Source organism: Martes martes (assembly GCF_963455335.1).
Source record: "Martes martes genome assembly, chromosome: X".
Classification (NCBI taxonomy): Eukaryota; Metazoa; Chordata; class Mammalia; order Carnivora; family Mustelidae; genus Martes; species Martes martes.
In genome coordinates, this window is record NC_137897.1 from 725,878 (window position 1) to 751,881 (window position 26,004).

A 26,004-nucleotide genomic window follows, 5' to 3' on the forward strand; every position below is an offset into this window, starting at 1 on the left:
CCACGAACCCGCCTGCTCCGGCACTGTGAACCCCACGTGCCCGTGTTGTATTCTGAGCCCAACGGGTTCTCCACCCAAGTTTCCTCTCCTCTGTTGGCACGTCCCTGAGTGAAATCTGCTCTCACCACTTTAAGTACGGTCCCATTGTCTCTCTCTCCTTTTTTTAATGATTTTTATGTATTTATTTGACAAAGAGAGAGAAGAAAAGTAGGCAGACTAGCAGACAGAGGGAGACGGAGAAGCAGGCGTCCCGTTGAGCAGGGAACCCGATACGGGACTCGATCCCAGGACCCTGGCATCATGCCTGAGCCGAAGGCAGACGCTTCACCGACTGAGCCCCCCAGCGGCCCTCTCGCTCCTTTTGTAGCATACGTCACTGAAACCGCACAACTCACCGTATGGGGGGCGCCTCGCTCCACGCACACCCGCGAACGGGCAGAATTGGGTCCGAGAACTGGACCGGGGCTTTGCAGTAAGGCGGAGGGTCTGGCGGGGAGCAGGTCCGAGCTGCGGTCTTCCTTCAGCACCTGGAGGCTCGCAGCACCCACCCAGCCCTCACGGGCTGGAGCGGGCGTCCTCGCGAGGACGTCCCCGTGCACGCGGAGCCCCAGTGCTCACGGGCAGAAAGCCCAAACTCTCTTCTGCACTCACGTTCCTCGGAAGGGGCCTCTCCCAACCCAGAATCTGGTGCGTCCTCCACGGCAGATCCCACCACCTGCATCCCCCGCCCAGCATCGCATGGTTCATAATTCCCTTGTTTAAGCTCATTTTCCCTTGTAGAAGAAATGCCATGACTGCCTGGTTCACGCCTGCGTGTAAGTGGCGTTGGCACCCAGTGGCCTGCCGTCTCGGGACCAGCCCTGAAACACGCACGTTGGACTGATGCTTGGACACCGACGGCCGTGAGCCCCCAAGGGCCAGGTCAGTGTGGGCTAGAGCATCTCCAGCCCGCGGAACACGGGGCCTTTTCCAAGCCGGTGTAAACCCCGCTCTCCGTGTGATGAAAACAGGCTGCTCAGCATCACCGGAAAACGCAAGGTCCACCTGCTCTGGTCCGTGTTTCCGCGTTCTGCCCTTCCCACGGGAGCAGGTCCTGAATGGGGCGTCCCTGGTGAGGACGAGCACAACGCTTTTAACGGATAAGCAAGGGACGCACCTGCTTCTCCAAGGTGTCTGGCCGGTGACCGACAGGCCTCCCTCGGGTTTCCTGCTTGTGCTGGGGCAGCTCGTGCGAGGGTCTCTCCAGTGCAAAATGGTGGTATTTATGGGAACAGGAAACAGAGGGTGCACGTGGGACCATAGGCACAGACTCCCCGACCCCTCCCCCGTGGGTCGCCCTTGTGGTGCATGGATCATGTTTCCAAACATCACCTCTTCTTGCGATTAAATGGGAGCTGTTATGGGTGGAATGGCATCCCCTCAAAATCCATACGTCAAGGCCCTCATCCAGGACCTCAGAATGCGGCTGTATTTGGAGACGGGGTCTTTAAACAGGTAATTAAGGCGCAAGGAGGTCGCTGGGATGGGCCCTGATCCCGTAGGACTGGGATCCTGACAAGAAGAGGGGATGAGGACACAGACAGGCACACAGTCCCCCACGTGGGGACACGGGGAGAACACGGGGTCTACACCCAAGGAGAGAGGCTTCAGGAGGAAACCGCCTCAGCCCCGCCTGGATCTCAGCCTCCCAGCCTCCAGACGGAGAGATGAATACCTATTGTTGAAGTCTCCCCCATGTGGGTGTTTCTTACGTTCGCCCTAATACAGGAGGGGAGTCCTGACGGGCTCCTGGCTCGAAGGGGCAAACCCGCCTCCAACCTCCATCCTCCGTCAGTGCCAGTGGGAAGAACCACCATCGGGAAAAACCGAGGAACATCCCATACTTGAAGTCCAAACGGATAAAACTGGTCGTGTTCTCCACCGTCTACACAAACACCCACAGCTACTGAAGTCAGTAAAACTCAAGCCAGTTTGTTCTTTGGTCTCTTTATTTCCACTCACAAAAGGAGACGGGCACCCAAGGGCAAGGCGCACGGCATCGTAACGTGGGCTGTCTCTGGAGTAAAGGCCACGAGGGTGGACGCCGAGAAACACGGAGTCTCGTGAAGCCAACGCCCCAGGGGTTGAAAAGTGTGTGTCTTTCCGTCTCAGAGCGAGAGCTGGGTGGCTGGTTGGCATCGGCAAGGCAGGGCTCCTTTCTCATCCAGGAGCACGGAGCTCTGCTTCTGGGTCCGTGTCTTGCATAACAGAAGAGCAAACGCTCGGGAACAGAAATGTCAGGGTAGGACGTGGGTGCGATGCACGGACGAAGGTGGTTTCGGGGCACCCCGGTCATCTTTCCTTCCAATTTATGGGAAAACATCAGGCACATGGAGATGTGAGTTCAAAGCAGGAAACACTCCAATGCACGGGGTCTCATCTACGGTGAATCTGCCTTTGAGCCCTTGAGTAGTAACATCTGTGTGATGAGAGATGACCCAGCGGGTGCAACGGGTTGGCGTTAGGGGTCTGCAGTAATCCTCCCCCAGACACTGGCCGTGTTGGTGATCTCTTTACAGTGGTGTTGAGTCCCCTAGATGCTCCTCCTCGAGCCCGTAGCTCAACGTAGATCCCAATGCTGGCTTTTGAGTTTGCATGCCCTCATAACATCACATATGAGTTGTCACTCATCACAAATGTAAAGCCCCCAAGAGAAACCACCTCGCCGCCTTGCAGGGGCCGGCAAGGGAGCCCGCTGGGGTCCCCGGAGGCCTCTTCCTCCTCCGTCTGTGGGCACAGTGGGCTGGTCGTCATGATGGGCATCTCGGCCTCATTCTTGACCACGTGGACAACTAGGGCCTCTTCTGGGACACACTCTTGCTCTGCACCTTCCATCTTATTCAAGTGGGCCACGTTCTGGGTGTCCTTTATCCACTCCTGTGGGGATGAAACATGGCATCGTGAACCCAAAGAAATGCATCTCCTCTCATGCCCCCTGGATGTGCATCCCTGGGACCCAGGCAGCCTCCCTCTGGCGGAAACGCCAATCCCAGGGGAACAGAAAACGCTGGCGTTCATGCCTGGCATCTGTGAGCTAACCCCAGGTTGCTTTTTAGACCTGCCTTGTATCATCGGCCTCGAAAGCTGTTTGCAGAACCTCCGTGACCTTCTAAACGTGTCATGGCAAGGAACACGCCTTCTGGCGTGGCTCTTCTCAAACTCGATTGTGTTTGCAAGTCACCTGGAGTCTTGTGACCCGGGTTATCACTTAGGGATGGGCTCCGGACACTGCAATTCTAACAAGCCCCCCAGGGATGTCCTTGATGCTGGCGGGGGCACACCTGGGTCAGGGGGCTCCGCCAGACTCTGTGCCAACAGGGGGAGTGTCCTTGTTCCTGCTTGGCGTTGGGTCTCCCGCGGCCCAGCCTCCCCCATCTCCTTCTTCATTTTTTCTGTCGTGAAAACTGTGTTCTAATTCTCCCCTCTCTCCTAGAAAAGGATCAGGACAACCCACCTTTCCACCATAAAGGACTTGGGACAAAAGATTATTTTGAGCTGAAGGTGTTTAAAAAATAACAGCCGTGGGAGAAACTCTCTGCCTTACCCCTTTCTGCACAAAAGTCTGGCCATAAGTTTTCCTTTTAAAGGTTTGAACGTGCAAAGGTGTCTTTACAACGGCAGAGACAGCCCTGGCTGCCCCAGAGGGCTTCTGTCTGCGAAACAAACCTCACTCAACCACCTTTACTATCAGCCTAGTCACTTCCCCCATCACACCCTCCACCCAGAGGTCCAACGCTCCCTTTTCCTCCGTGCTGTGGCTTCTCCAGTCTTTATCACACCTTATTAAAATGGCACAGGAGCCCCCAGGTCTAAGCACCTCTCTGGGGTTTTCAGTTCTTTTCGATGAACCCTCCTCCACCCTCACGTGCATATGAAATAAACATTTTCTTCTGTTAATCTGACTTTTCCATCTGTTTAATTTGCAGGTCCTGAACACAGAACCTAAGAGGGTAGAGCGAAAAAAATTGTCCCCTGTTTTTTTTTTACCTCCCCTACGTCTAAGTAGTTTCAAAATCAAACTTGCTCCTGGAGGAGGTAGAAGAGGACAGACCCCTCCCAAAATAAACATGTGCCCATCCTAACACCCAGAACCTGTAAATGTCTATTTATATGGAAAGAGCAACTTTGCAGATGTGACTAATGAAGGATCAGAGATGAGACCATCCTGGATCGGGGTGGCCCTACATCCAAGGATGGTGTCCTCAAGAGATACAGAAGAAGAGACACATACACAGAGGAGAAGTCACATGAGGACAGAGGCAGAGGTGGGAGGGACGTGGTCACTAGCCCAAGGGCGCCTGGAGCCCCAGAAGCTGGAAGAGGAAGGAAGGACCCTCCCCTGGAGCCTTGAGAGAGAGCATGACCCTGCCCTGCCTAGATCTCAGCATCCCTGCCCTGCCTGGATCTCAGCATCCCTGCCCCACCTGGATGTCAGTGGTCCTGCCCCACCTGGATCTCAGTGGTTCTGTCCCCCTGTGGATCTCAGACTCTGGTCTCCAGGGCAGGGAGATGATTAATTGCTGCTGTTTCAAGCCTCTGGTTGGAGGCAGCACCAGGCAACTTCCGGCGCACCGTCCCTTAAAATCCACGGCACCATCTGGTGAGCTCCGGGATGTGGGAACTAGTCCCGCCTCCCTAATTCCCAACAACTCACAAACCTCCACAAGCCTTTATCAAGGGAACGAAATAACGATTGTAAACCGTTGAAAAGCGGAAGTTTCTGGTCTGTTTTCGGCTGTGCGGGGGGAGCCCATTAAGAACACAACTTCCTGGTGAGATGAAACGGCGATTGGGCTGGAAAATCCCGTGAGGGCACCGCTCTCTGGGGCTGACTGAAAGAGAAGCCGCCCTTTGAAACCCTCTTGGGACCTTATCTCTCTGCCCAAGAGCAAACCAGGAAGAGGCGGGTGTCGGTGCAGAAGAGGCTCACGGGCACCCAAGGAGCCAGCTGGAATTAATGTGGGTTTTCAACAGGGCACATGTGCAGGTGTTAGAGCGTGACAAAGAAATCCCGTAGGACAAGCACCAGAGGATGGCAGTTACCTGGAAGTTACCTTGGTGGGATTCAAAGAGCCCAGGGAAGCTGAATTTGGGATCAGGCACCATGGGCATGAGGAGCTTCTGAACTCTGAAATGGACACACAGAGCATGGTCAGGTGGGCCAGCATTGCGCAGGGGGGCTGTGGGCTTTCAAGGGGCCGAGGATGGGGACACAGTCCCCCCTCAGGGACGTGGCTCCTGGATAGAACGATGTCTTCCTTGTCAAGACATACGCTCCCCCCTTCAGCTCCCCAGGCTCCCTTCTCCCACCATGCCCCTGAGCATGGCCACCGTCCACTGAGAAAGTGTGGGGTTACAGGGATGGACCCCCTTCCTGCACGATACCGATTCCCGTCACACAGGGACTGTTCCTTCTCTTCTCTTAAGGCAGTGGACTGAATGGCGTCCCCACAAAATCCATAGGCTGAAGCCCTAACCCTCCCTGCGACTTGTGTTTGGAGATCGGGCTTTTCGGGTGGTCATAATGAAGGTTACCTGATTCAAAAGGGAGGGGCCTGACGGTGATCAGGATGAGCCCCCTGGACCATTGGTTATTTGGGGCTGATGGCTATAAGATATAGGACATATAGAAGGAGCTCGGTCTTCTTCCCCACCTGCCTAAAAACAAGGCATCCGTTTCCCATTTTGCAATGGAAATTTGTTTTTGTAAAGGTGCCCCCCCCCCATAACCAGGAAAAGGAAAACGAATTGTACCACCGAGTTATTTCCACATACACAACCTTTCTCCACTATGAGTTTTATCTAAACATTTCCCAGTCAGCTTCCCCGAATTTACCCGTAGAGCTTCAGATCCCCTTTTCCTCTGCCTAGCGACTTCTCCACAATCATTGCCCTTTGTTAAACCAGCATATAAGCTCCCCAGACTAACTGCCACTTTGGGTTTTCACTTCTTGTCTGTGACTCCTCCCTGCACGTGAAATTATAACATCAATAAAGAAACATATGCCTTATTTAATTAAAAAAAAAAAGAAGCCAGATGTAAAAGTTACATGTAGATGAACCCTTTCTAAAAGAAACAAGCAATAAAATAAAATGAATAAAATATTTTTTAAAAAAGAAAGAAAGAAACATATGCCGTTTCCCCTGTTAATTTATCTTGGGTCACTTTAATTCACAGGCCCCCGGGGACTGAACTTAAGAGGTTCTAATCTACTATGCTCCAAATCTGATACGACTGGAGACTTTATAAAAAGAGAGAACGATTACAGGGATGTGTGTACTCACAGGGAGAGGAGACAAAGGGAGAAGACGGTGTCTACACACCAAGGAAAGAGGCCTCAGGGAAAATCCACCCTGCCCACTCCTGGATCTCAGTGTCCCAGGTTCCAGAACTGGAAGAGGATTAATGCCTGTGATTTGAGCCTCCCCGTCTTTAGTCCTTTGTTACGGCCGCCCTAGGACACCAATACCAATATAGTTGGCTTTTCACCCCTCACTGTGAATATGGGCTTCCCTTGAAGACAGGGCAAGTGCTAGTATTTTCCAGGAATCGTGCCCCTCAACTTCCCTTGGGGGTGATTTTCAGCTCTGGATTTAGAACACCAGCAGACACCCTGATCTGGTTGTTTTGTCTCCTCCGCAACAGAGCACTGTTTTGGTAGCATCTGTTGGAGCTGGTAAAAGGGAGGAGATGATGCTGGAAAGGTCACGGACAATCTGCAAGAATTAGGTGATGCACCCCCCCCCTTGCTGTATCAGGCTCCAAGGGGGCCCGTTGGAGTTGTTCCACTTCCCCTAGCACAGACCCAGCCTCAGTGCTCCAGGATGGCCCTTCGTCATTCTCTACATGGGACCCCCAGTGTCGCTATGGAAACCTCATCCTAAGAAGTGAAAATGGTGCCCACTACCTTGGACATCGGTACCCTCACACGTCAGCCAGACGCCTTGGTGCAACGCAAGTTGGTTTACATAAGGATGGAAATAGTGGTGGTGAAGTTGTGAAGAAGGTTAGCAAAGAAAAGCTATTTAATAATTTTTGAGATGCCATCTGTGGGCTCAGAGAATACTGTGTGGGTGTATCTGTCACCAGGATCGAGAAGCAGATGAGCGTCTATGTGCAATTCTCACTCGCTCCACCCAACAAAAAACCTCGATAAGTCTCAATGACAATTGAAAGGTGTTTTAAGCACCAGTCACTCTAACACGGTAGGTGGACACAGGTCAGCGGGGTCTGTGTTGGAAACAAGCTAACCCTCTGGTAGGAGTTAACACTCGTATATTCTCCCGTCTCTACGACACTATTTCTCCATGAATACCCCAGGTATCCCTGCATTTTTTACATTATTTCCGTCGATTTTCTTGTAAGACACTCTTGGCGACATGTGATTGTGGGGGGCGTGATGGCCACCTGAATAACCCTATCAGATGATTCTCTTTCTCTTTTCTACTTGATGGACATACAGCAACCAAAGCCCTCTCCCCCATGTGTATGACAAGACCGGCGAGAAGGTTCATCCTTACCTCCATACTTTCCATAAAGACAGAAGAAGAAGGAACACGGTCAGCAAACCAACCGTGCCAGAAATTAAAACAAATTTTGGGAAAAGCTTTTTCTCCTGGCACGAATCTAAAGGAAAAAAGAATGAGTGTTGTCAGTTTTCAGGATGATAGTAAATAGGGGTCCCATTTTCCTTCCTTTATAAATGGCAATGTCCTCAAATCTTGATTTCGGTGGGAAGTGTCCTGGACAGAGAGATGGTATGTCTGGACAGGCACACCTCAGGCAGTCACTGCAGGAGGTGGGTAGAATCCACACACTGCTGTCAGGTACCTGTGTTACTAGGGGTGTTTGAGGATACTGAGGCTTGGTTTTGGCTATCCTTTGTCTTCTGTGTCTATCAATGTATCGGTCTATCAATCATCTATCTATGTATCATCCATCCATTTATCTCTCCATGCATATCCATCCAACCATATCTAACTATTCATCCATCCCTCCATTTACTCATCCTTCATTGTATCTATCCAACCATCATTGTATCTATCCATTCATCATTCTATCTTTCCATCCATCATTCTATCTATCCATCTATCCATACATCTATCTACCCATCTATCTTTCATATCCATCCATCCATCCATCCATCCATCCATCATCCATCTATCCTTAAATCATATCTGTTTATCTATTATCTATCTCTCATATCCATCCATCCATCCATCCATCCATCCATCCATCCATCCGTATCTAACTATTCATCCATCCATCCCTCCATCATCTATCTATCTTTCCATCTATCACCTAGCCATCTATCCATCCATTCACCCATCCACCACATCTATTTATCTGTCTATGTATGTATGTATCTATCCATCCATCAACCCATTTATATTTATCGACTTATCTACCAAAAACCATTTATTTACCCATCTATCATTACCTATTCATCTATGTCATCGATCATCTATTTGTGTATCTATAATCTATGCCTACATCACCCTAACAACATTCATAAATAGCACTTATTATTATTGCTGCTCTCTAGAAAAATAAAAATGAAAATTAGCCCAATAGGGTAGGCAGCCTGGAGAGAGAAACAATTGTTTCAAAGTGATCTCTGAAGTAGGAGGTGAGGTCATTCATTTTTAGGTGCCCCTAAGCCTCTCTCCCCTAAAAGACAAGGTACAGCACTGCTGTGTGACAAGCCTTACCTCTCAGCTCCCCCCTCTGCTGGTGTGTCACCTCCGACCAGTCACTTGGGTATGTGTCAGGACCATAGCTGGACTCCATCGTTTTCACTCTGGCCCGGAAGAAATAACATTTCTCAGCATCCAAGCCATCGGTCGTAACATTGCAGGTTTCTCCCTCCTTGGACTGAAGAGAAAAAGCAAACACGGTGATCGATCGGTCACTTGACCTAAACTCTTTAACCTTGTACTAGGGAGTCACATAAGATTCCTACTTTTCAGCATTCCCACTCTTGTTGTACTTTCTCTATCGGCCTAGCAAAAAAAACAGGAAAAACAAATGCAGCGACAATTTCTAGACGCTCCTCCAAGAAGAAACAATACCTTGTAACAGACACGACTATGTATGTTTTTAAGAATTACTTGATGAGGGGCGCCGGGGTGGCTCAGTGGGTTAAAGCCTCTGCCTTCGGCTCAGGTCATGATCCCAGGATCCTGGGATCGAGCCCTGCTTTGGGCTCTCTGCTCAGTGGGGAGCCTACTACCTCCTCTCTCTCTCTCTCTGTCTGCCTCTCTGCCTACTTGTGATCTGTCAAATAAACAAATAAAATCTTAAAAAAAAAAAAAAAAGAATTACTTGGTGAAAACTTACTCCTTCCAAAAAAAGTAACTTTTTGGAAAGAATACAAAAGCTACTCATATTTACTTTGGAAACTTTAGAAAACATACACACATACAAACACAAACAAAAAAACATAAAAACCTCCTTTATGCTAGCTCCATGATATAACTGGTGGCTCTTCCGTATTTTGTCGTACTGATGTACCGTAATTTGACTATATTCCTAGTGTATCGCATAGAGGAGGCCTCCAATACTTTGTAATTATCTTAGATAATGCTTCAATAGATGTCTCTCTGTATAAAACCTCATGCACATTTTCAATCCTTTCCCTGGGATTAATTTCTAAAAAGAGACTCAACAGATCAGAACCAGGGGAAGTTCTTAAAAGTTGGTTAATGCTCAACATCCCTGCCCAGTATCACATTTTATTATTAACATGCTCTTTAGGTGAAACCTAGTACCCACCTATCACTTTAATTTCTACTTCTTTGATGAGTTTCATCACATCTCACCTCAATGATTGCATTCTACTAGACCACCAATGGGTCAGTTTTTTTTCTCTTTTCTGATAAATCCCCCCCTGTTTTAACTGCCCTACAATGGTATTCTCATTTTTATCCTTATGGCTGCATTTTATCGTACCGTTTCCAGATTTTGGCATGTGTCGCATGGGCAATGCGTCCACTTAGGGTTTGCCTCCTCCTACAAAAGGTTCACTTTATGAGAGTAGAGATTCCCGTCTGTTGACAGATCCCCTTGTTGTCTCCACATATGTGCCTGGTCCAGACACCAGTGAACATAATAATAATGAGGAAGAGTAGTGAGTGAGTAGTAAGTGTGCACCTAGTGGTAAGACTACCCATAGTAAGAGTGAATTTACTCAATGCTTTTCATGTATTAGCATTTCCATCCCCAAGTTGCCCTCGCTAGGGGTTACTATTATGTCCTCAGTACTTGGGGCACAGTAGATACTCAATAAGTATATCTTGAATGAATGTTGAAGAAAATCCCTCCCTGTAACCATAGCAGGTATTGACTGTCCTGGGCTGAGATGTTCAGTTACACTCACGCTACCTTTTACTTCCTGGATGGTGCTATGAGATATGGTCCTTCTGGTTGACCTCATTATCCAAATCTACAGAGCTCGATGGACACAAGTGTACTTGCAGAATTGTGGAATCACTGAATTTTGAGATTGGCAGGGAGCTCATAGTCAAGGTAGTTTAACTACTCTTGTCATGTTAGACTCTTATCTCTAGGAGGCCCCCTTCAAGCCAACTTCAGACTTTGGGCACCTCCAGGAATGGGCATCTCACTGTACATGATTTTGGTGATTCTACTTGCTCTTTGCAGAATTTGCCCATTAATTCCAGCTCTGCTGTTGCAAGGAATTTAATCCCTTATTTATACAGTGCTCATTTCATTATTGGAAGACAACTGTGAGCCCCTGGGTCATTGATATTCACATAATTTTAATGTATTCCATAGATTATGCCCATATACACAGAACCAGAAAGGTTCTCGTATGTTCAAAAAGCATACAAAGAGGGCTGGATGGTACAGTGTGTGATGATGGTGAATTTCATTTGTCACCTTGGCCAGGTTTGGTGCCCAGTTAATTAGCTGTCAGCCTACATATTACTGTAAAGGTGTTTTCTAGAAATGATTAATGTTTTTAATCAGACAAATGGAGGTTAAACTATAATGTCGGTGAGCCTTACTCACCCTGTCAAAGGTCTTGAGAGGACAGACTGGAGTTTCCTAGGGAAGTCTCAAGACCCTAATGGGAACCTGTCTGGGTTTCCAGCCTGCTGGACTGAGACTTGCCTGTCCTTATAATCTCATAAGCAATTCCTCAACATAAATGTCAACATCTGTCTCTGTGTCTCTCCATGTTTCTCTCAGTTACCACTTGGGGATTCTTAATCACACTTGCCCTGAGGAAAAGATGCCACCCCACTCACCTGCCACTCAGTGTCGAACATACTCTTGTACTGGATTTCATAGAGGAGACGCTTGTAGGGGAGATCAGAACAGGTCACTGTGATGGCTTCCTGATGCCACTGGAAGTTCAAGTCTTTCGGGGAGCTGGGTTTCACTAAGACATAGAGACAATAAAATGATCACCACCTCTACAAAGATCCCACGTCTCTAAAATTATCATTGTAAGTTTTCTTAGACTCGTGTTCTTCTGCCTACATGAATCCTTCCCTTAATACTTTCCAAGACTGGTGTTGGGGGGTCATTTGTCCTTATTCCATCAATAGCATGGATTTGAACCAAAGCTCCAAGGACCTGTATGTATGTTGTAAAAGGAAATTTTTGAGGTTGTGTGAAAAATTCCTACATATCTTTTACGGGATGAATCGTGTCCCCTGAAAGAAAGACGTGTGTTGAAGTCCTAGCCCCTGTATCTCAGAATAGAACTGCATTTGGGACAAATTTAGGTATAATTATTAACGAAAAGATGGGTTTTATTGGAGTGGGGTGTGTTCTGATCCTATTTAACTGGTGTCCTCATAAGGCACACAGCGGGAAAAGGGTATATGAAGATAGAGGTATAAATGGGGCTGATGAGTCTACAAGCTAATGAACAACCAAGAGTTGCCAGCACCCACAGAAACAGAGAGAGTGGCATGGACCCGATTATCTCCCAGAGCCTCCAGAAGGAACCAGCGCTGGCCACACCTTGATTTCAGATGCCTGGGGTCTTCTTAACTGTGGGAGGACAAATTTCTCTTGTCTTAAGCCACCCATTTTGTAGTAATTCATTGCAGTAGCCCCAGAAGACTAAAATGAGGGCAGAACACGGACAATGCCATATGGGACTCCTTTCTAGAAAATGAACGCTTTTGTGAATTAAATGGTGTCCACCAGCAAGTATGTTCAAGTCCTAACCTCTGGTACTGTGAAAGCGGCTTTATTAGGAAACAAGATCTGCGCAGATATCATCAAGATAGAATGAGGTCATCCTGGATTAGGGCTGCCCTAAATCCAAGAGCAAGTGTCCTTAGACAGAAGAGGAGAGACACAGACACAGGGGAGAAGCCACTTGAAGATGGAGGCAGAGATGGGAGGGACATGGTCACAAGCCCAGGGATGCCTGGAACCCCAGAAGCTGAAAGAGGCAGAAAGGACCCTCCCCTAACCTCTGAAAGGAACACAGCCTTGCCCCTCCTGGATCTCAGCAACCCTGCCCCGCCTGGGTCTCCAACTCTGGTCTCCAGAGCTGGGAGATGATTAATTTATGTTGTTTCAAACCATCTGGTTTGTAGTCATTTCATTTGACACTGTTTTGTAACCCCAGATAGACAGCCAACGCTGAACACTCCTAAGAAAAACCAATGGGGTGGTATGGAGGGCAAGATGTCCTTCTCTCTCTCTCTCTCTATTGGAGGGCAGAGTGTCACACCACATCTTTGCCCAATGTGTATATCAAGATGGATTTTCTAGAAGGCCAGTCACTTCTAAGTTGGAGTAGGAAAGGAGCACTGGGCAATGAGTTCGGTTTTGGTACTTACAGTAAGCACTGATCCATTGGCACTTGGTGAGAAGGAGATGTGTTGCATTCCAGATGGAAAAGCACAGAATTTCATCTTTTTTTGCCTCCAGGAGGCATCCGGTAGTGTGACTTTGTTGAAGGATATAGTTGGAGCATTGGCTACTGGTCTCATCACTGCTTAACCTGTGGTTAAAAAAAGGGACCCCTTCAGCCATAGAGGGTCTTTGAAAATAATATTTTCACACATCTACTGGCCACTTCTATGCTCCACATCTCTGCCACAGACTCAGACTGGGAACCCCCTTCACTAGCTTCAAGAACGCTTTCCTACAAGGACAGCAAGAACTGCCCAAACAGAAATCATCCACTCTCTCAAAACGTTAACCTTCTTGAATGTACTCTTTGGTGGGTTGAATGGTGGCTTTCCAAAAGGCATGTTCATGTTTAAATCCCTGGATTCTGTGAATGGGAGCTTATCTGGAAATATAGTCTTCACAGATGTGATTAAAAGAAAGATATCAAGATACGATCATCTTGCATTAAAGTGGGTCCTAAATCCAATGATACCATCCCTATAGGAGACACAAGATGAGACACAGTCACAGAGAAGAAGCCACATGAAGTTAGAGGCAGAGATGGGAGGGACATGGCCACAAGTCCAGGGATGCCTGGAGCCCAGAAGCTGGCAGAGGCAGGAAGGACCCTCCCGGGAGTCTCTGGAAGGAGCACAGCCCTGCCCCGCCTGGATCTCAGTGGCCCTGCCCCACCTGGATCTTAGACTTCTGGTGTCCAGAACTGGGAGAAGATGAATTTCTGTTGTTCTAACCTGCTCGGTTTGTGGTGCTTTGTTATGGCCACCCCTGAAAACTAATAATGAATACGGTGTGACTTGCAGAGTCACCACGCCCCTGATTTGAGCAGGCACTTTAATAAGGAGGTACCAAGATTAGAGATCTCCCTGGGGCTTTGCACAATATGATGAAAAAAACACGGTTCCCAGTTAAGACCAGTTTAGGTTCTGTCTTTAAGTCCTCAAATCCAAGCAATGACTCGATGAAGAATTATGTCCTCTATAATGAAGAAACTGATGATCAAATGACTTACTTGTGTGATCACCTAGGAAATCCAGCACTTTTTTAAAAAAAAAAAAACTTGTTTTCCCAATCAATTCACCTTAAACTGTCCCTCTCGCATACTTTCCCATTTGTCTCATAAGCTATCAAACGGCAAAGAATCAATCACACATCACACATCTCCCATTCACAGAATTAGGACTAAATTATTTAGAGTATCCTTTCCTCCCACATTTATACCCATGTCTTTGAACATGTAAGACAAAAAAAAAAAAAAATCCCATGACAGGGAGACACGTTTTTGGAAGGTGGTGGCTGGTAAGCTGACATGAAAGTGTCAGAAAGTTAACATTTGCCATGGCCGCATAGCACATTTCAAGGGAACAGGGCTCCCTTTGAAGGTATCTGTTGAGACATTGCCAATGGTCCCGGATGAACAAACACATTCTGGGTGTCCTGGTCAGAATCTAGGTAGTTTTGAGTGTGACTCAGTCATCACTTGGTTAGGAGGCTTGGGGATCTGTGGTTGCAGTTGTGGTGAGGGCTCGAGCCTAAACAGAACAGACGCATTCACAGTTGAACGTTCTGATTCCTCACACCTTCGCGACCTGGCCCTCCCAATGGCTGGGGTCTCAGAGGAAGAAATATTTGCACGCAGGGCATGATGTTCCCTTCCTGAGGGCACTTACTTGTAGAGGAAAGTCAAATTTGTCGCAGAGTCCTTGCTTGCATTCCATGTGACCTGCACGGCTTCAAAATTAAAGTTGATAATCTGAAGCTGCAATGCTCCTTCTGGGTAAAAGACAAACAGAGGATCTTTTGAGGCCATGCTGAAATTTTGAGGCAAAGCTGGAAATTTGTCAAAGGACATCAGCACTTCTGTCGTATGAATGAAAGAATGCTTTAAAGGGACAGAGAAAATCAACATTTTCACAAATAAGCCAGGCATTAATTATGTCACTAAGAGCCTCAGGATATATAAAGTTGCTCAGGACAGAGGTATAAGCCAGCAGCAAGATTACAGCCGCTTTTCTTCTTGTGTTTGCAAGAGATAATGACCATTAATTAGTATGACAGGCAGCTATTGAGTATTGACTGCATGTCTGATGACATCATCTTTGAGGGGCACGCAGGGGGGCATTAGGCACTGTCCCCAGTCACCAAACTCGCTGTCTCACTGAGAACACCAAACATGACAACTTGAGAAAAAGCTCACAGACAAATGAGTCCTTTGATCTTGGCTTTTCAAGTGAAAGTCTTGGGTACTTTTGATTTTCACGGATGTTAGTCATTGTGAAAGTCGTGAATGGGTATATTCTAGGATTGAGCAAACATGCTGTGATAGTGCGGGTAACAAGAGGCAAGTCTCCAACTGTCAGAGGAGGGAGTAACAATTTTGGGAATATGGAAGGCTAGAATGAACTCGGTGGTGTTGAGTTAGAAGTGGAAGTATTGGGACAGGTAGATAGATGATAGGTAGACAGATCAATAGATAAAAGATGGTGGATGGATAGGTAGGTAAGTAGATAGATAATGAAAGGGTGGGTGGATGGATGGATGGATGGATGGATCGATAGATGTGATGGATAGATGATAGATAGATAGATAGATAGATAGATAAGGAGGTAGGTAGATAGATAATGGATGGATGGATGGATGGATCAATAGACACATTTCTAACACCCAGCAAGTTGTGGGTGAGAGGAAGGTGAACAGATACATGTCCACAAATGCCAAGAAGGAGGGTCTGGAAGCCCCTAGGTCAGGAACTCATACTCCACATTCAGTGCTGGGTTCAGCTCCCCGACCCATCAAGCAGGAGGCAAATACAGGTCCTTGCCCTAGCTCTGTTTGCTCACCACCCCTGTGAGGTCTCTGGGCTGGAAGGTTTGGCCTGCTGAACGTTCAGGGGGCCACATTCCACTTCGTGGTCTGGAGTTAACCACGCTCTCTCATCATGGCCTCTTGGCAATCCAAATCCAATCTTGTATTTCCCTTACATGTTTCTCAAGACCTCCAACCAATATTCTTATTCAATTGGCCAATGACTATCCACGCTGTGGAAATGAACAAAGCCCACCCAAATGAAAACAAGCAGAAGACATTTTTTTTTTTTTTGAAGCTTGCAGGACCAGAGAGTCAAGCACCATCACTTGCATTTGGCAGAGACTCAAAGGCAGACGGAGGAGTGTGAGAGCCTCATGGCCAGGCAGGGGTGGAGGTGGGGCACGGACACTCAAGTCTGTCTTGATGGAGGCTGTTGGCACAGGGGGAGCTGCAGATGGTTCACTAGAAGCAGAGTGTCTGGTGGGATTGGTTAGACGGGGATAATTGGGGTTTTTTGTGCTTGGTTCAGAGTTGGAAGCTGGGATGAAAATTAGGGAAGTTGTCAGATATTAACTCAAGGGGCTGGTTTCCCGGGCAAGCTGCCACAAGTTTTGAATCAGAGCTCTGTTTTCCTAGACTGTTTGGCCATTGTCCATGTGCATATTTTGTCTCTCGGTTTCCTGCATTTTGGCAATCTGACCGCCATTCATGGAAACCCCAACGAGTCCTCTCTGTGCTGTTGTCAGCTGTGTTATCTACACTCTTCTTTTTCCAATGTCGTTGACGCCCCCTATGTCACCCACGGTGCCCAGGCCTGTGCTCAACACGTAGAAAAATGCTCAGGAAAGATGTGCTGAATTGGCAACAAATTCAGAAGTTGAACTCTGTGAAAAATCCCATCATAAAGTCTGGGATTTTTATCCCAGGGGATGGGATGCCTGGTTGACTCAGTCGATTGACCATCCAGCTTTGGGTTGTGATCCTGGGGTCATGAGATTGAGCCCTCTGTCAGGCTCCATACTCAGCTTGGAGCCTGCTTCTCCCTCTCTCTCTGCTTCTCTCCTCACTCTCTCTCTCAAATAAATAAATAAAATCTTAAACACGCACACACACACACACACACACACACACACACACAACATTATGGGACTCTGGATCTATCCTGATTTCTGAAAATCAAAGGTAGAAGGAAGGACATAAATGTTCTTTGGGTTTTTAAGGAAGACTTTCTCATGCCCAAGGAGTACAAAATACTTCTGTATTGTGCTGGCCATTGTTCCTGACGTAACTGATCACACAGTAGATTATCTCAAATTTGATCCACTGGTTCCAGAAACAGAAGAGACATTGGGAAGGACCTCCTAGCTTCTGGAAATCCCTGACCTTCACAAGAGGAACTAGTGCCCATGTCTTATGACAAACACCTTCGAAGGCTCTGAAAGGGAGGGGAATGTACAGCTCAGTCCTCGGCAAACATTACGACAGATCTTTGGACCTCTGTCTGCGGAAAATGTCTCATGGATAAACGAGACACTCCAGGGCATCAGCAGGAAAGGAGATATGTTCTTGTGGTTCATTACCTCCCCCGTATGGTGAGCCAGTTGCTGGGAGAGTTGGCAGCTTGGTCAGACTTGAAAAGGGGAAAGAAAAGTAAATCATCATGTGTCTGTTGCTTCTTTGCTAACTGTCCAGAATCGATTCTGACATTCCCTTGGAGTCTAGGTGAGAGACATGATTGGGGTTTTCGCCACCGGGGTGTGGGCAAGACTTCTCTGAGACGGACAAGGAAAGTGTGGAAGGCGTTCTGCTGATGCTACAAAATGCTTTCATCCTACGACATGGTGCTCTTGAAGCAGACTCTTCAAGCGGGCATGAAAGTAGGTCTGAGATTCGCAAGCCATCTGTAAGGGCTTGGGTGTGGTTTGCAGAACGGAAAGGGAACTTCTGCTTCCACATTGGGTCCTCACCCCTGCCCTGCCCTGTGCCCTGTAAGAGCAAATCAAGTTTAAAAATAAAACATGTGGGGCACCTGGGTGGCTCAGTGGGTCAAGCATTTGCCTTTGGCTCAGGTCGTGATCTCAGGGTCCTGAGATGGACCCGCAGGTCAACCTCCACACGCAGAGCAGAGTCTGCTTGAGAGTCTCTCTCCCTCCCTGCTGCCCCTCCAGCTTGTGCTCTCTCCATCCCTAAAATTAATTAATTAATTAATCAGTTAATTAAAGAAAAAGGAAGATGCTTCCCTTCCCTTTCTTGGAGAACTTTGGGAAACTTGTAAGCTCTTTCTCCATCTTTTTGACACACATGCAAATCCTTTGACAAGTTTGTACGCTTTCCCCCAGATTTAGGGCCCAGGATTATCTTTCTCAGAGACCTGGAAAATAACTCTTGGAAATGCAAATACCAAGGAACGTGATGTTCCGTTTCTGTGTGAGAGTTAAGTCTGGCTCCATATAACAACATCTTGTTGTAAAGATAGAAGTTTACTTTTCCATTGGATAAAACCAACTAGCTAACACAGATGGTCGGTCCAATTACCGGGTGAAATTAGGGAGAACTTTGTGGGACAAACGGTGCTGAGGGGTCTCCCGCTTGAGAACCAGCTTTTGTATATTCCCAGAGTATGTGTGTCATGTGTGGTCCCCACCAGCTCTAAAAAAAAGGGTTTCTGTGTTTGCAGAACTCTTGTCTTTGTAGATCTTTTTAGCGCATTGTGTGTGGTGTGTATTGCCTTCTGGTTAAATGCTTATTTAATAAAAAAGTGGTTTTTCTCTCTCTTCCACCTTTGTGGATGAGGCTTCTAGGTTGGCAAGCAATTTTGTTTCTTGCTAAATTTCCCCAACAGGGTCAGGAGCATCCCCCACTCTCCAGGAAGTAGCCATACTCCTGGGCCATGGGTCTATCTGTTATTAGCAATCCTGGTGGCACTGTTTCCACTGAGCAATGACATCTCACTCTTGTGATCCCCGGGTCCCCATCTTTGAATATCAGCTCCTCAACAAAAAAAAGAATGTGGGGACACCAAAACTATGCTTTTTTTCCCTATAACTGTTGCTCAGAAAGTACAGGTTGATTTTACTAGATATGATGAATTGATTTGGACGTATCGAGAGGCAAAGGCACAAAACTGCAAATTTACCTGAGGACCTATAATGCAGGCAGCCCCGGTGATAGAATCTGTCTGTACAAAGAGAGAAGGAGGCAAAGAAAGATCCTTGGGGCACTGATTGCCGGACTTCATCAATAGTTCACTTGTATCGAAACTCTACAGTTTTGTGGAGAGCCCCACACGCACTAGATGATGGAGCCAGGGGATGAGGAGGTCATGAGAGTCAGAGTTTCATGGGGATAGAGTTTCAGTTTGGGAATATGAGAAAGTTCTAGAAATGGGTGGTGCGGATGGTTGGACAACACTGTGAATGTACTTAATGTCACTGACCTGTGCACTTAAGAAAGATACGAAGGAATCTTCTATATATAGTTTATGATGATTTTTTAAAAAGGAATAAGCAACTTAATTTTTTAAAAAAATTGTATCTACCACCATTTTTTAAAAAAAGAGTAAGCAACTTAATTTTGCAAAAAAATTGTATCTGACCCCGTAATCTCATGATATTTCCTAAGTCATTAATCATGCTCCAGACTTGGGAGCGTCTACCCCAAAGAATGGCTGATATGAATTTCGCTGCCTTGCTTTGATGCCGATCGGGCAGGTGCTGTAGTCTGGGGCTATCTGGGCAAAGTTCTTTCTTCTTCTTCTTCTTTTTTAAGATTTGTTTATATATTTTGAAGAGCGAAAACATGAGCGCGTGCAGAGGAGGAGGAGAGGGAGAGAGAATCTTGAAGAAGACTCCGAGCCCGACCCGGGACTGGATCTCAAGACCCTGAGATCATGGTCTGAGCCATCCCTGAGAATGGGATGGTCAACGGGCTGAGCCACCCAGGCGCCCCCGGGCCAAATTCTCAAAGTCGTGTCTTCGGACAAAGTCACTGTGGTCCATGAGTAGGACGGCGTATCATTCAGCCGTAAGAAGGAATAAAGGACCCAGTTGCCCTACAACGCGGCTGAAGTATGAAACCACGAGGCTGACTGACAGATACCACAGAAAAAAGTGGTCAGATACCGTGGTGACACCGTGAATAGGGGATGTCCAGAAGAGGGAAATCCACAGACACGGAAAGCAGGTTAGCAGTTGTCAAGCGGCTGGGGACGGGATCGGGAAGGGGAAGGGATGGGTGCTTGGGTTGAGAGTTTCCATTTGGGATGATGGAAATGTTCTAAAACTCATTGCATGTGTTTATGAATCTCTTAAAATTCATTGAATTGTGCCCTTTAAATGGACAAATTGTATCCCAATAGAGCTGCTTACAAAAAACAAGAAACCAACAAAAAACCATGTCCTGTTTCACTTTCTTGCCCCGTCCCAGCTCCTGTGGACGTCTCCCTTGATGGAGACCTTTTCCGCCAACACCGATGGGCAGGGCTCCCCCCACAAAGGTCTTGCGACGGGAACCTGCCCCATGTCAAGGACCCAGCAGATCTGCAGATGTGCCTTGGATTCCATCACCCTCCCAGGGCTGCGGGGGAAATCGGGAGCCCGACGCCTTTGCAAACAGTGGGACCGCCTCCTGCAGGTGCATCATTGAAACGCCAACGATTTCCTTCCCGGGTCTCCGTTGACTGCACACAGAGAGTTCCAGAAAAGATGATTCAAGAACCCCACGAATTTGCTTCGAGGAGTTTGGTGGTTCCCAAGGGACTCCGCCCCCAAACAGGGTTCGGTGTTTCCGGGGTTACTACGTGATCAAAGCGGCGGGTGGTGTGGGAGGGGGGACAGCACAGAAGGCCCTTCAATCACGAGCCATCTTCCCGGGGCCTGCATGCCTCAGGGTAGCAAACACAAAGACAAGCACAAAGACGACGGGGACCCAGGACATGACTCAGGTGGGAAAGTCTGAACCATTCTCCTCTGTCCTAACTGCGAGGACACAGGTCTCGAGAGGTGGCAACGTGTCATCCCCGTATACAGGCAGGTCCCTGATGGGATGGGAAGCCCCACATGTGCCCCTACCCAGGGCTTGTCTGCAGGAAGGAGGTTGGCCGAAACCACAGCATTGCCGAGCCCTGGCTGACGCCGACCGGTCCCCGTGATACCAGAGTGACATCAGGTTAACGTGCAATCGTCCTGGCAAGGTGACCGTTAGTAATGCTGCACCTTGGACTTTCTTTGTCTCTCATCCTCCCTCCTTCCTTCTTTATTTACTCGACAGCCGACATGCAAATGCAAAGGCAGCTACACCGGGGCGTCCCCCTCCAGGCCCCTCCCCACCTGGACACCCTCCAGAAACCATCTCATGCCGGTCGGACACGTCCTTGTGCTCCACCCGACCCCGCTCCGGCTCCCCTCTTTCCTCTGGTTGTCCACGCCGGCTGTGACCCGGGCACCCACGTCTCCATTATGCATGCACGGAGCCCTGATTATAGATCTCTCCCACCCGCGACGGGGGACGCCTGCCCATACATCGACCAAGACCCTATTTCCAAGTAAGGTCCACGGGGAGGCTCCAGGCGTTTGGACGTGAACACTGGAAGGGAGTCCCAGCTGAACCCACAACGGGAGGGCGTGTTACACACACAGGGTATAGGGACAGTAATCGTTAGCATCTACGGTCCTAAGAAACACCAGACGTGCTGTGAAAAGGCAGGGCGAGGTGTGTTAATGGCGGTACCCGATATGTCTCGGGCCGTTTGTGTGCACGGAAGACTGGCCTTGGGACTCCGTGCCAGGCTCATGCAGCATCAGCATGATGCAGGTGGGAACGAAAGCCAGGGTCCCCCCAGCTCCTGGGTGCAGAGGCAGTGGGATGCCCAGTCTGGGCCGTCCCGTCTGCAAGGGACGCAGGTGCCCAGGGAGACCTTCTACAGAGCCGCCATCGCCGGTGTTGGTGGCCCACAATGGCTTCCCTCGTGGGCGATTACCTCGATGTCGCCCACCTGCAAGGCGGTTCCTTGTCTACTCACACGGCACCGTCCCGACAACCACAAGCCCGGACGTGTCCCACACGACCACCATCAGAACGTCAGAAACCGGCAGATAAGCATCACCTTCCACTCCCTTCCTCCCCTCCCGTCCTAACCCACAGCTGAGTCTCTAGTCTCTGCTGCGTGTGGGGGGAGCATCTGATCGTAACTGGAGACCCCTCACCCTTCCTAAATCTGCACATGAGGTCTGTGAGCTCACGGGTTCCTTCTGGCCGAAGGTGCGTCATCCCACAGGAAAGCTAAAACTGCCTCTGACAGAAATGCGACCTGAAACCCCCCGTGAGTCTGTATGTCCGGGCACAGCAGCCTCCTTCCACGTCTATGGGATCCTGACTCCTGCCATTGGCCGCTGTGACTCGGGGCGACTGGGTGTCCCGGTGCATTCCTCAGCGGACTCTGGGTGCACAGGAGAAGTAGAGGAGCTTTCCTAAGGCTGTGCCCCTGTGGGACCCCAGGTCCCACTACTTAGTTTTCAAGGCTTTTATGCCTATAACGTCTCGGGGGCGAAAAGGCAACACCATTGAAAGAAAAGGAAGCAAACCCCAAACCTCGTTCACAAAGTGTTTTCTAACAAGTTACTAGAACGCTATACCCTGGCTAATTGGATTTAAATGAATAAAAATAAATAAGATACATTTAAAATAAAAGTTACAGAAAGGGTCTGAGTGTGTTGGGCACCTCTGGGTGTGGACGGTCCCCACACGCACCTGCTCAGGGGTCAGAACCCAGAACTTGTCTAAACGGTGCTTTTCTGCGTGTAACTCCGAGACTAGGGTGTCCGTGAGGGAGACAGAGATGTCAGGAACCACCTGTGAGCCGTTTTGGGTTCATGGGAGGTAAAATGTGGGTGCAATGTGTCATGAGTCTGCCTCGATGAGGGGCACGTGGCAGGTCTGATCTGAGAATGTGACAAGGGACCCATGGGTGTCACACAGTTCAGGAATTAGGTTAGACCCCGTGCAGCCCCAGCCTTGGGAGACCCCCACACAGGCTCTTTGGGACTCCTTGCTGTGTCCGCTGGAACCCCAAGACACCATTTTGAGACTATAGCAAACGGGGTTCACGGGGACTTGTAAACCTCCATGGGTGGTTTGCAGGGTCCCCTGCATGTGAAGGGGACACTTCACAGACTACAAGTCTCTAAACTTCCCTCCCCGTCTCCTGTCTGAGCCACCCCCACATTAGAAAATCCAATCAGACCTCCTCGGGCACGAGACCTGCCCCACCATCCCCACTGTAGCTGGATCTCTCCCACCTGCCTTCTCTCGGGGGCCCATGTTAGAAAGCGTATCCCAGGAGCACGCAGCCTGGTGGTCATGTTCCAGAAAAAAGCCCAGTAACAGGCCCCGAGAACACACAGCAAGGTGAGAGCTGGGATCTCTTCAGGAGACCCGGCCATGGGCTTCAAGGATGACCCCACAGATGGACGGCTCCAAAGCCCACGGCCGGCGCAGAGATGCCCTCACCTTTCCCGGGGGTGACACGAGCTCATCCCCGACAGGTCTATAGTCACTTAAACAAAATGCCTTTGAGCTCTTGGAAGAAAGAACAGGGAAGCCACCCAGAATCTCAACGCAGCAGACGTCGGACTCTTTCATTTACTTATTTATTGATTTTGTGCATTCGAACCGAACGCATTCCAACTCGGTCCGTCATGAGCCCTCTGCACACAGGTGAGCAGGTCTGTGGAGACTTGGGAATGTGCATGCTCCTTGGTACTGTTACCAAAAAACAAGCAAAGGGAAACGAAAAATATGACAGTTGCAAGAGAGAAACACTGAAAACTGGGAAGGAAGGAAGGAAGGAAGGAAGGAAGGAAGGAAGGAAGGAAGTTTGGTTAAAATAAAGGACATTTTATTCACACAAGTGGACACATGGCCACATAACAAGCATGGCTTACCCAGTGCTGAGTCTTCTGAAACCGTCACGTCGGCCAGGAGGAAGAGCGCTGCCCATGCCCAGGGCAGAAACACGGTCCTCATACTTGCAGAGAGACACGAAAGAGTGAGCCAAAGGTCTGTGCCTTCATGGTTAATGTAAAGAGGTTATCCTCTCCTTAAAGAGTGGAACAGAAACAAGGAAATGACAACGGGAAACAGAGTCAATCTTTACTTAAAATGATGACTCTTGTTTAAAAGAGAAAAAAAAAAATAACCACAACAAAAACGCAAGATCACTCTTGCCTACGAGCCGCCCATGAGGAGCTGGGCTGGAAAGCGTTGCGGCTGGTGGGGAGGTTTGTGGGGAGAGTGAGGTCCTGGAGGTGCTCTGTGGATGGCGGGTGTGGTGGGTCATCTGGCGGTGAAGACTTTGGACACCCATCCCATCTGGGTCCATCCAAGCTGGGGGCGAGGGTGTTGAGCCTGGTGTCCATGAGGTTCACATTGGGGGACTTCCAGAATTCAAACGAAGAATCATCGTTGGCTGGACATTAATGAGGACACCGGTTGGTGCATGTTCCTCAAGAGCACAGAGCTAGGACTGACCACCTGTGTCCACCGCTTCTGTCTTCAAATACACTCCTGGGAGTGGGTGTCCAGGGCTTTCAATGAAAAAAGAAAAAAATCAGAGAATGCCTGGCGGGCTCAGTCCATGAAGCATGTGACTCTTGGTCTTGGGGGCATGAGTTCAAGCCCCACGTGTCAGGGTAGAGATTACTTAGAAAATTTTTTTTCCTGATTCCTTTAATTTAAATTTTAAATTTTTTAAATTCAAAAAAAATTTAAGTAATACTAACAGTGATTACTGTTCTGGTAAAAACAGTCCATAGCTACAAAGCACTTTCACAGACATGGAATCTGTAAGCAAAAGGACATAAGCAAAAAGAAAAACCCAACACCACCACCAAAAAACCAGGAATATCTTTGTTTTAGAGTGAAAACTGTGTTTCTGGGAAGCTGAGCATGAGCTGAGTGGCTTCCGATCACTTAAGTGCAGGCTGACTCAGGACTTCCTGGCCCTTGACCAGCAACTCTTCCACTCCAAGCATCTTGAAGACCAGAAGTCCAAATGGGTCTCACTGACCAAACATCAAGGTGATGGCAGTCCGACATTCCTGCTGGGATTTCTAGAGGAGAATCAGGCTTCTTGCCTTCCCAGCTGCGCAAAGCTGCCCGCATTCTTTGACTCCTAGACCTACATCCCTCCAACCTCTGTCCGAGGTCACGGCTCCTTCTCTGACATTAAACCTTCTGCCTCCCTCCTCTAAATGAGGGCCCTGTGCCCACCTAGGTAATCCACATGGGTCCTTGGCATCTCCAGATTCCTAATCACATCTGCAAAAGCACTTTCGACTAGTAAGGTAGCAGATGCCCAGATTCCTGGGATTTGTATGTGGACGTCTTTGGGGAACATTGTTCTGTTTACCACACAGGGATTAGGATGTGGATACCCTAGTGTGAGAGCTGATAGATGATAGTTAGATAGATAGATACATGATAGATGATTGATTGATAGGTAGGTAGGTAGATAGATAAGATGGACAGATGGACTGATGGATGGATGGATGGATGGAGATGATGGATGATAGATCAATAGATACATACAAACATACATACATAGATAATGGATACATAGATGAAGATAGATGAATAGATGATAGATCGACCAGTCAAAGGATGGATGGATGGATAAAGATAATGGATGATAGATGAATAGATACATACAGGCATGCATACGTAGATGATTGATACATAGATGATGATGATGATGATGATGATAGATTGATAGATAATCTGCAATGTAAGGTGTTGAGTAGAATCCCTAGACTCCACCCATCTGATCCTAATAGGATCCCGGCCATATCATGACACACAAATGTTCCCAGACATGTGTCCCCCTGGAGGGCAAGTGTCATCTCTTAACTCCCCTCCATCACCCAATCTCCCTGCTGCCCTAGGGAAGCTGGACTTTCTAGCTCTTTTCCAAGGGGGTCTCACCCTCTGGAAACTTCATTTCAGGATGTTTACATACAAAAGGGAGAAATGCCAATGTACATCTCAAAAAGAAATGGCGGGGCAGGCCAATTTGAGAAGATGGCCAAGTGTGGCATTGGCTCTTCTGTGACTCGGGAAGGGTGATTTGGTGAGATTAGAATTTTATGGAGGGGCACCTGGGTGGCTCAGTGAGTTAAGCCTCTGCCTTCCGCTCAGGACATGATCTCAGAGTCCTGGGATCAAATCCCGCATCAGGCTCCCTGCTCATCAGGGAACCT

At 48.3% G+C, this 26,004-nt stretch overlaps 1 protein-coding gene across 1 annotated transcript; it reads right to left on the bottom strand.

Moving 5' to 3' along the window:
• Window positions 1-1,973: 1,973 nt before the first annotated feature.
• On the bottom strand, window positions 1,974-23,773 carry CRLF2 (cytokine receptor like factor 2; the record flags this gene model as incomplete). The annotated part of the gene is made up of 8 exons (XM_080795693.1): window positions 1,974-2,916; window positions 5,083-5,167; window positions 7,561-7,666; window positions 8,752-8,914; window positions 11,314-11,447; window positions 12,871-13,034; window positions 14,614-14,716; window positions 23,692-23,773. The coding sequence occupies 8 exons, from the start codon at window positions 23,771-23,773 to the stop codon at window positions 2,641-2,643; spliced, it is 1,113 nt and encodes a 370-aa protein (XP_080651819.1). The 3' UTR covers window positions 1,974-2,640.
• Between the last annotated feature and the right edge of the window lie 2,231 nt (window positions 23,774-26,004).